The sequence below is a fragment of the Barbus barbus genome (assembly GCF_936440315.1).
Source record: "Barbus barbus genome assembly, chromosome: 6".
Lineage (NCBI taxonomy): Eukaryota > Metazoa > Chordata > Actinopteri > Cypriniformes > Cyprinidae > Barbus > Barbus barbus.
The window spans coordinates 298,507-310,051 of NC_136734.1; the positions used below are offsets into that span (position 1 = coordinate 298,507).

The following is an 11,545-nucleotide window of genomic DNA, read 5'->3' on the forward strand; positions in this document are numbered from 1 at the left end:
CACACGAGAGGAGCCCTATAAACCTGAGCTGCTCGTATCAGGGGTGGGAGAAAAAAGCTTGTTTAAACACACTTGCATCTCTGAATGATTTTATGATGTGGAATGAATGTAAACACAGTCAATTATGTCTTAAGGACCGGACAAAACTTCACAAACAACGTTTTGATTATTTACTTGTAATTATTTTAAAAAGTACTTACAATTATTTAGGCAATTCAACAAAAAAATACATTAATAAAAAAAAAAGTCTGTAAACTCATGAATAATTACGACTTTGTAGATCAAGAATAGTTTTGGGATTGGGTTTTGACTCCAGAATTGGATCGGATCATAAGATGCCAGAAGATATGCACTCCAGTCCAAATAGAGATGAATGTGACGAGTGATCAAACTCAGTGGCGATATGTGATTCCATAAACATGTAATTAATGTAATCGTTTAGATTGAAAGGTAATGAGCCATCAAATATAGCTGTCCATCCAGTACTGAAACATCCAGCAGCGGCTCAGAGAGAGGAGTTAGTGTCCTCATGAGCAGAAAGATCATCAGCAGAGCCTCCGAACATCTGTTTAGAGAGGAGCCTGTTTGTTTGTCCACGTGATCTTAGCATCTGTTCTTCATCAGCCCAGGGTGTTTGACACACGTTCACATGATCTGTGACACACACAAGCGCTTCTCGCATGCTAGCATTGGACTGTAATGTCCTGTATGATGGGCAGAAGCGCAGTCGCAGGTTCCTTGTCTCGGCATGTCTTCTTCCTCCAGCATGATGGACAGTGTGTATCATGATGTTTGCTCTCCGTTACATAGCACATTTAAAGGGGACATGACATGGACTTTTTAATTATTTTTACATGTTCCTTGAGGTTTACTTAAAACTAAAATAGATATGGAAAAATGATTATTTTTAAGGCTCGTCAGTAATCATCTGCAGCTGCAGTCAGATCTAGTTCTGCTTCATCTTTCAACAAATGTTTCTTTGTGACTCTCCATGACACTGTGCCTCCATTACAAGACAAAATCCTTTTTTATTTATTTTATGAGTAGTACCTCCCAGGATACACTGCCCTATTAGGGTGTAAAAAACAGCCGACGTCATCAATAATTCTATGATTTGTTTGATGCAAACAAATATGTAATAATCAAAATATGCTGCCTGTACAACATCTCTGAAGCCCTGTTCACATTACAAGAGACACGCAGCGACAAAGCAGCACGATCCCATTCATTTCAATGGAGAGCTGGCGATATCCGGCGACACGAGCGACAGCGACCGCATGGGGTGTCCAGCGACGCAACAAGGTTCAGAATCCTTCAACTTTATGCAAATGAAGAGCGACAGCCTATAGGAAAGACGACGGTAGAGCTCATGAGATTGTTCTTCTCTCAGCTGTAGACCCAGCCGCTGGCCACATGCAGACACAAGTCATGCTAGTGTGAACGCGGCTTAACTGTCCTAATTTTGAGACAGACATTTCTTGTATTTTTACATTTCTGAACTGTCTCATCTTCATTCTCAGGGGTCAGCAATTCCTTGAGGTCCACTGTCCTGTACGGTTTAGCTCCATCACTAAACAATCATATAATGTCATTTATGCAACAACATTTTATGTGTTTGATCAGGGTTGGAGCTAAACGCTGCAGAATGGTATAGCCCTCCAGAAGCAGGGTTGAACACCCCTGTTCTACCATAAAATGAGCTGTGAAACTCCTTAAATCTGGTTAAAAATGCAATGATCTAGTCAACTAAATGTAGTATTATCTATTCAATATTAATATTTGCACAATTCTTAAACTCAATAAATAGAAAGGGGACTGTACAGGGGTCCCAGAGGCCAGGAAGGCCTATATGGCTCTTTCCTAAGGGCCCCGGGCCCCGGAATGTGATTTCTACTCCACCCCCCACCACACTTCTCGGAAAGGGGCTCCCCCTTGTATTTGATCAGATTTCTGTGATTACTACACCCTCTCAAAACACCCCACCCCATTTTCTGAGCTCGATTAAATAAATGCTTTGTACCATTAAAACATCCTCATTATAAACAAAGAAGATCGAGGCCAATTGGATTCCTCATGTCATGACCCCTTTAGATCTGACTAACCCTGACGCTGGTCTGTGTGGCGTGATCGTGTCTTTACTAACCTGTTTCTGTGATGTCACTCATGATGTAGCATGATCCAGGCGTGCCATCGGTCGCGTGCAGAGGGTGATGCCTTCATCATCATCATCATCATCAGAAGTGTGTGTCCGTTACTTTAGTCTGACCGGCATCCGTCTGTGTGTCATTGGTAACAGGCTCTGCTCTCTTCTTCTGTCTGTGCATCAAATCTCTCTCGGTCTGCTGTAAGTACAGTCAGGCATCATGCAGCTCTGGGATTGTTTTGGGCTGGATCGCATGCGCAGCTCATGGCACACACACACACACACACACACACACACACGTGTGGCTCCTGCAGCTGATGATCATGGTCCGTCTGCTGATTACTGCACTGTTTCTGCTGGGTTTATTGTTGAATGAGATGGGAGTTTGGTGAATGCTGCTCTGATGGATGAAGACGCATTAATGTTGATCTGATGTGTGTTTGAGTCGTCCTGCACTCTCCATCACACTGGCGTTTGATTGTCAATCACTGAATATCTTTTTTTGAACAGGCATGTTATATATATATATATTTTTTTTTTCACAAATTCACTTTTGCTCATTAGAAGCAGAACATTAGTTAACAACATACATAAAGATAAATGATAGTCAGATTATCTCGTCGTCTGTGTCGCGTCACCTGTAGCGGTTTATGGTGTTCCAGTTTAAACGGTGATTACCGCGTGAGGCTGCTGTTGTAATAATGCTCCTCAGTCTCGACCTAAACATTTGTCTCGTATATGAGTACTACTCTGACATGAAGTCGACTTGAGAACGGTTCGACCTACAAGTAAATCATACCGTTTAATGTGCAGTAATATCAGTATCTCTCAGCTCAAGTGTCAGCCTGTAGCAGCCTGTTTCAAGACGGAGAAACCCCTCGCGTTCAGCCCGTCAGCTGCTTCAAAGACTCGAGTGCTGAAATGATTCAGTGGTTTATTTCCCCTAAGTTCATGTAACATCTTAACTACAATCCTTGTTGATTGTAGGCCGTAGTTGTCGCTCAAATCATATAAAGGTGTTTATCCTTGAATGGTGCACTGCTAAAAATGCTTCAAATCAAGAAGCATTTTCTAGACAAGTAAAAATGGTCTTTTTCTGAAAAAAAATTATTTGATTTAAGAGTTATTAGATATTTGGACTGGAAACAAGACAAAAAATGTAAGAAGCATTTGTTACGGGGTGTAACATCTTCTCCCTGTAAAGCAGTTGGACTTGCCATCGTGTGCTGTGTGAATTAACTTCTTTCACTCCTGACGAGTTTGAACCCCTGGTTAATTAAAACTGAAAACATTTAAAAACATTGTTACTTGAAATATAATAAATGTTAACTGAAATAAAATATGATTCCCACTAGTTTCCAATCAATATTTATTGTTTTAATTTAGTTTAACTTGTACTAAAATAACAAGAAATCAAACTGAAATAAAAATTAACAGACTATATGGACTGCTAAAAATGACAAACACCTCAAAATGACTAAAATTGTAACAAAAACCTAAATGAAACGGGAAATAAAAACGGATTCAAAATATTAATAAAACTATTAGTATCTCAATTATACTAATATGAGCGTGGTCAGTTGTTGATAGAGCGTGCTGACTCGTCTGTAGCGGTGTTTTATCACTGATATCTATATTCCTGTGGTGTTCATGTGAATCATTAGACACTGTTTGTTCATTTGTTTGCTCTGGTGTTGATTTGCTGATGGTGTTTTGTGGTGTTGTGTGATTGTGGACGAGCTCTTCGGCGTCCTCTGCTGGACACTGACACACTAACACATGAGCAGTGCCCCAAAACCCCTCTCCAGCACCCTCAGAAGTGCACACTGTGTAGGGCGGCGTGTGGCTGTTCCGCTGGTGTCCAGCAGGAGGCGCTGCAGTGCTTCACATGAGCATTAATGCATGACGCCTGTGTGTGTGTGTGCTGGATGAACTCTAACATCTCTGCTTCTTCTCCTGCTCCAGACGGTCCTGATGAAGAGGAAGTGCCAGGAACATCTGTGAGTATCAGCAGAAAATCACTGAGAGTCAAGAATGACATGAATGACCCTGGACCACTAAACCGGTCAATTTTCTGAAATTGAGCTTTATACATCATCTGAAAGCTGAATACATAATCTTTCCATTGATGTATGGTTTGTTATGATAGGACAATATTTGGCTGAGATACAACTATTTGAAAATCTGGAATCTGAGGGAGCAAAAAAATCTAAATATTGAGAAAATCTCCTTTAAAGTTGTTCAAATGAAGTTCTTAGCAATGCATATTACTAATCAAGTTAATTAAGTTTTGATATATTTACAGTAGGAAATTTACTAAATATCTTCATAGAACATGATCTTAATATCCTAATGATTTTTGTCATAAAAGAGAAATGTATAATTTTGATCCATACAATGTATTGTTGTCTATTGCTGCAGATATACCTGTGTTACTGATGACTGCTTTTGAGCTCTAGGGTCACATGTGATTGTTCTTGTCTGCAGGGACAAATTAAGGGACGCCACTAACGAGCTTCAGAAGAAGAGCGCAGCGTTTGAAGAGCTGGAGAACAATCACACTTCCAGCGGTGAGACTCACTGAGCATCATACATGGAAACTTGTGTGTGTGTGTGTGTGTGCGCGTGCAGATTGTGGTTAAACGAGAGCTTGTTGATTGGTTTCAGTTCAGAGGATTGAAGAGCTGGAGGACGCACTGAAGAGGAAGGATGAAGATATGAAACAGATGGAGGAGAGATACAAGAAATACCTGGAGAAAGCCAAGAGCGTACGTCTGACACACTCTTCTGTGTGCGTGTGTGATGTTGATGTTGATTGTGTCTGTGTTTCTGTGTGCAGGTCATTCGTACGCTGGACCCCAAACAGAATCAGGGTTCTGCTCCTGAGGTCCAGGCTCTGAAGAACCAGCTGCATGAGCGAGAGAGGATGATTCACTCACTCGAGGTCACACACACACACACACACCTACCTCTGTACAGCTATCTTTGTGAGGACATTCATTGGCACAATACAAACTCTAGCTCTTTGCCCTAAACCTACCCTTTACCTAATTATAACCTGACCCCTAAAACCAAGTCTTGACCCTCAAACAGGCCTCTAAAGGGCTCTCAGAAAGGCTCTTACTTCAGTGGTCTAAAACTCAAACCGGCCCTCACAGAGATAGCTGTACAAGTGCACATATACACACACTCACACACACACACACACACTCGGTCATGTGACTGTACTGTGTTTCTGTGTGCAGAGGGAGCACGACAAGGCGAAGTCTCAGAGAGACCAGGAGGAGAAACTCATTGTATCTGCCTGGTACAACATGGTGCGTATCAGCACTGTCATGAGAACATGAGAACATGACCTTACACTGCACCTGAGCCCTGCCTCTCCTCCAGCTGTCTGGATAAACCCTCTGATGTTAGCTTATGGTTAGGGATAGTACTGTCTCCATATGATCATCTCAGGCTTTACTTTGGTAACAAACTGCAGGAAGATCTTTACGTTTTTGTCACAAACAGGTTTACAGACGCATCTCATGCACGTTAAACTTGCAGCACATGCAGAGGACGGGTTCCCTGAGTCACGTGCTGCTTGTGTAGTAATGAACAAGCACTGCGACAGACTGCATACTTATTTTATTCCAACACACACACTGCAGTGTGTCACAACTGACTGTCAGAGAGAGAGTGTATGGAGACTGCAAACACAAGTTTAAACTGTTTCAAATATTCAGAATCAATATGTATTGAAACAGTCTCAGTTTATAAAGCACAATTTATAAATAAACAACCACAGTTGCCCACTGTGCTGTACAATGGTTTAAAAAGTCATTTAAAAACATGTATATATACAAACCAAGCAAACAAAGGACATCACAAGTCAGGCTATAGTAAAGAAAGAGGTTTTTAACTTTGATTTGAATATGTAATGTTGGTGCAGTTCTAATATGGATTGGTAAAGTGTTCTGATGTGTGGGTGTGACTATGGCAAAAGCTTAATCACCCCTGGATTTTAATTTTGATTTTGGAACAGTTAAACTCTGGTTGGCAGACCTGTGTTCTCACCAGATGATGTTCATGCAGAAAGGTAAGAGGGAGCGAGGCCATTTAAACATTTAAAAACAAGCAGAAGCGCTTTAAAATCAATTCTAAAGCGGACTGGGAGCCAGTGTAAAGACTTTAAAACAGGAGTAATATGTTCGCATTTGCAGACATCGGTTAAGAGTCGTGCAGCCGCATTGTGGACCGTTTGTAATCTGGATAATGAAGAATTGTTTATTACCAGATACAGGGTATTACAATAATCAATCTAGAAGAAATAAAAACATGATTTGCAGTTTTAAAGTACTTAAAAGAAAAGAAAGTCTTCACTTTAGCCAGTGCTCTTAGTTGGTAAAAAATTTATTTGACTACTAAATCAAATTCAAGTTCACTATTAAATGAGACACCCAAGTTTAACACATGATTTAACTTCAGAAGAGCCAAACACAATGATCTCTGTATTACTTTCATTTAGATCAGTCATCCAAATCAGTCTAACTTATGATTTAGAACTTTATCATAAGTTTTTAACTTATGAAAGCAGCTTTACAGTATTAAACGGGGAAATAGTGTGCCGTTCTCCTCTGGTCAGATGAGACCAGCAGTTTAATTCTAGGCTGAAACAGTCAGATTGTGCAGAGGGCTCATCTGGTTCCCGTGGTCTTGTCCTGATGGCCGTCTAGATGACGAGGTCTTTGGAGGGGATCTGTCTCTGGGGCTCATGTAGTTGTCCTGATCTCTGCTGATGTTCAGGGCGGTAGAGGTCATCTCTAGGTGCTGATCCACCATTTGATCTGGATACGGACTGGATCTGGTGGCTACGGTGACCTCGGACTATAATGTGATAAGAGCTCACTCAAATACTGAGGTGCTAAACCATTCAGGGCTTTATAAATAATTAGCAAGATTTTAAAATTATATACGGTATTTGATAGGGAGCCAGTGCAGTGTTGACAGAACCGGGCTAATATGGTCATACTTCCTGGTTCTAGTAAGAACTCTAGCTGCTGCATTTTGAACCAACTGTAGTTTGTTAAACGTGCAGAGCAACCACCCAATAAAGCATTACAATAATCTAGCCTCGAGGTCATGAATGCATGAACTAGTATTTCTGCATTTGACTTTGAGATCATAGGTCGTAATTTAGATATGTTTTTGAGATGGAAAAATGCAGTTTTACAGATGTTAGAAACGTGGCTTTCGAAGGCAAGATTGCTATCAAACAGCACACCTAGGTTCCTAACTGATGAAGAAGAATTGACAGAGCAGCCATCAAGTGTTAGACAGTGTTCTAGGACATGCAGAGGTTTTTGGTTCTATAATTAACAATTAATTTTTTTCAGAATTTAACAGCAAGACATTACTGGTCATCCAGTTTTTTATATCAACTATGCATTCCGTTAGTTTTTCAAATAGGTATGTTTCGTAGGACCACGAAGAAATATAGAGCTGAGTATCATCAGCATAACAGTGAAAGCTATCACCATGTTTCCTTATAATCTCTCCCAAGGGTAAGAATGTAAAGTGAGAAAAGTAACGACCCTAGTACTGAGCCTTGAGGTACTCCATACTGCACTCGTGATTGGTATGATCCTCTTCATTCACTGCTACGAATTGATGGCGATATGATTGGTTTTTGCAATTTATCGTTAAAACAACAATTATGATATTATCGCAGACGACATATATCGCACACCCTTAAAGAAACTCTAGTACAGGTGTAGTGTGCACTAGGTGGTGTAGTTTCAGTAAGCCCAGTAATAGAGAGCGCTGCAGTTTGTCTGTTCTAGTGTGTCTGTAACGGATATGAAGGGTTAAATCATGATCTGTGTGTGTGTTTTCAGGGGATGGCGCTGCAGAAGAAGGCAGCTGAGGACCGGCTGGCCAGCACAGGTTCGGGTCAGTCTTTCTTAGCACGACAGAGACAGGCCACCAGCACCCGCCGGGCGTATCCGGGCCATGTGCAGCCCACCGCAGCCAGGTAGAGCGTCGCCACGGCAACCCTCACCACAGCCAATCTGGACGCCCGACTACACCCCCCCCCCCCCCCCCCCCCCCCCATCCTCGCTGTCTTAATATGCTTCTCTCCACTAATCTGACCACTTGGGGTATCCGGACACGCCCACTTTAACCTATCAGCATTAATGAACGAACACACTCCAGACGTCCATTTCTGTTGGACGCTTTTTAAAGGAGGCTTTGCAGTATTTTAAGTATGGTTACTGACTCAGTGTTTTATTTGCTCTTAGCGTGGTCTAAGCTGCGGTGCCCTCTTCATTCTTGAATCTGTCCTCTTTATTCTCGATTAATATCTATGCATTGAAAGAGAGAATGTTGCACCAAACATGATGTTTATTTAAACGCGCGTCGCTCAGTCGTTTCTTCCAGCGATTGGGTGCTTCTTGTTGCTTGTTTTGTTGATTCCTTCCCAATGCCTTAATACAGACTCGTCTCTGCTGTCAATCACTGACTGACACCTGTCAATCTCTTTCTTTCACAGTGACGTTAAAGCATGAGTGGCAGGGGGCGGGGCTGCGGACGTCAGGGGGCGGGGCTGCATGACTGCGTGTGATTTGAGCTCATGCTGCTGAGTTTAACCCTTCGCTGTACACTAACTAAACCAGATTGCTAACCTCTGTCCTCCCGATCAGAAGTGGGCGGGGCAGGCATCTGTCAATCATGCTGTTGGCGAGAGCTCGGCCCCTGAATGTGCGGCTGTGACTGATACGCTTTAAAGGATGAACTCTGACATGTTTTCATTTTAGTCGCATCATTGTGGAGTGATTCAGTATTTTCTGTGGTCTATGAACAAACGAGCCTCATCATACCTGCTTCATCAGCCGTTGTATCGATTCTTTCTTCAGCGTCTGGATGCTGGACGTGTTTCAGTAGAATCAGTGTGAGAATGACAGTTTTGCTTCTGCTCCTTCTGTTTGCTTTATACTAAATCAGTAAGTGCTTTGATGATGATGATTCTGACACAATGTTACAAACCACAGCAGTACATATTCTGACATTTAAACCTGCTCTGCTGCTTTTCTTCATCAGCTGTTACTAAATATTGATGTAATAACGCACAGCGATTGCCGGACGAGGCGTGTCTGCGTGACGATCGGTATATATTTTATTACTCCAGCAGTGTTCTTGTGTGGTTTTTAACAGACGACTGAATGTGTTTCTCATGAGTTCAGAGGTTAAACAACCGTCCATGAGCAGAAAACACCAGATCAGTACTTCAGTCGTGATCTGTGCGATTGAACATTCGTCTGAAGTAGCAAATATTCGTTCCATTTGCCAAGTTTTATATTGCTTGTATACAATATGTACATACTGTATGTGTGCGGCTGGAGGAACCGGTTAGATGCGTTTCATAATGTGTCTCCATTCACATTCTGTTGATGAATCTGTGCTTCCAACGCTGCAAAACTGTACAGTTGTTATTCAAGTTGTAAATAAAGCTTGTATAAAACATTCATGTGTCAGAATCACGGCTGTTCTTTGTTTGATTTCCCATAGCCGATGATCTATTTCTCTCTCGATGCAGGAATATTCATTACCGTAACAGCAGCTGCGGACGCCTGCGGTCACAAAGGCAAATGAACAAGATGAACGTAGCGAGACAGCGCTGCTCTTTGCTTCTCATTTCCTCTCCGCTAATCAGCGTTAGAAGTGATTTCCTGTTCTCTTATAGTTTAGCTGCAGACCGATGACGCTGCTCCGTAGATGATTTCTACAGCTTTTTTGCTCTTTGTTCGTCATCTCCTCACTGTAACACCACATTAAGCTCAAACAAATCGTGACCTCTGACCCCTGTGAGAGCGGCTTGACCTTTCGGCTGAAGGCTCTGACCGAACGCTGTTGACTTAGAAAGTCAGATTTTCCAACTTTCTGCTCAAACGTGCAGCAGAACAGACTCCAAACTCGGATTTCATCACACGACCGTGGATAAGGATTAATATTAATATCTAACATTTGCAGAGAAAATCTGTGTAAAACATGTAAATGAATCCAATTACACAATCGTTCTTCCTGTTATTATCATCAGGAGACTTATTTTAAAACAACTGAGGCCTGTTTCATAAAGAGCGCTAAGAAAAGCAGGAATTAAATTACAAAACCTGACTTGAAATAACCGAACAAATCAATCGGGGCTAAAGCGGTTCCATAAATGACCATTTAAGTTCACACAATCTAACCGATTTGATCCGGATTCAGTGAGTCAAGATCATTTGATGTGCACACTTATTCTGAAGCAGCCCTTAATGACAATCATGGATCAAATCAGCCCACCATGACAAACAGCGAATATATTTGTGCTGTTTGCACTTGATGTCACAGGTATATTCTTTGTCCGTAAATGTCAGAAAGTCACATACATATCCATTTTGCTGTCAGGAGTGAGTGAACAGACAGAGCTGTTCTATCAAACAGGCCACATGAATCACATTCATTACATTCCAAAAATATTCCAAAAGAGCTAAAGAATAATAATAATGTACATTTGATCAGATGTAACTGCAGTACAAGATTATAAGATGCATTATGTGAATGCTTGGCTAAAGAGATGTGTCTTTAATCTAGATTTAAACAGAGAGAGTGTGTCTGAACCCCGAACGTTATCAGGAAGGCTATTCCAGAGTTTGGGAGCCAAATGTGAAAAAGCTCTACCTCCTTTAGTGGACTTTGCTATCCTAGGTACTACCAAAAGTCCAGAGTTTTGCGACCTTAGGGAGCGGGTTGGATTGTAGCGTGGTAGAAGACAAGTTAGATACGCAGGTGCTAAACCATTTAGGGCCTTATAGGCAAGTAATAATATTTTGTAAATGATACAGAACTGAATAGGTAGCCAGTGCAGAGACTGTAAAATTGGGGTAATATGATCATATTTTCTTGATCTGGTAAGAACTCTAGCCGCTGCATTTTGGACTATCTGTAGCTTGTTTATTGAAGATGCAGGACAAGCAGCTAGCAGTGCATTACAATAGTCCAGTCTAGAGGTCATGAATGCATGAACTAGCTTTTCTGCATCAGAAACAGGGAGCATGCTTCGAAGTTTGGCAATGTTTCTAAGATGGAAGAATGCTGTTTTTGTAACATGGGAAATATGATTTTCAAAGGACAAGTTGCTGTCTAATATAACACCCAGATTTCTGACTTTAGAGGACGTAACAGTGCATCCGTCTAGTTGCAAATTATAATCCAAGAGATTCTGTGAACTGTTTTTTTGGTCCAATAAGTAATATCTCTGTCTTATCTGAATTTAATAGGAGGAAATTATTGGTCATCCAATCTTTTACACTTTTTACACAATCCATTAGATTACATAGTTTAGAAGTTTCATCTGGTCTTGTTGAGATATATAGTTGA

General features: G+C 41.3%; 1 protein-coding gene across 3 annotated transcripts in view; it reads left to right on the forward strand.

Annotated features, from left to right (window-relative positions):
• LOC306871035 (protein Hook homolog 3-like) overlaps positions 1–9,661 on the forward strand; it is a 36,688-nt gene extending 27,027 nt beyond the window's left edge. For 2 of the 3 annotated variants that reach the window (XM_079418697.1, XM_079418696.1), the window contains 7 exons: positions 4,109–4,143; positions 4,631–4,713; positions 4,811–4,911; positions 4,983–5,087; positions 5,389–5,460; positions 8,023–8,159; positions 8,679–9,661. In XM_079418697.1, the coding sequence (XP_079274823.1) occupies positions 4,109–4,143; positions 4,631–4,713; positions 4,811–4,911; positions 4,983–5,087; positions 5,389–5,460; positions 8,023–8,159; positions 8,679–8,694 (549 nt within the window). In that variant the 3' untranslated portion in view covers positions 8,695–9,661. Of the gene's footprint in view, positions 1–4,108; positions 4,144–4,630; positions 4,714–4,810; positions 4,912–4,982; positions 5,088–5,388; positions 5,461–8,022; positions 8,310–8,678 lie in introns of those variants that run through there. The other variant, XM_079418698.1, reaches the window with a different exon arrangement.
• The last annotated feature ends 1,884 nt before the right edge of the window (positions 9,662–11,545 follow it).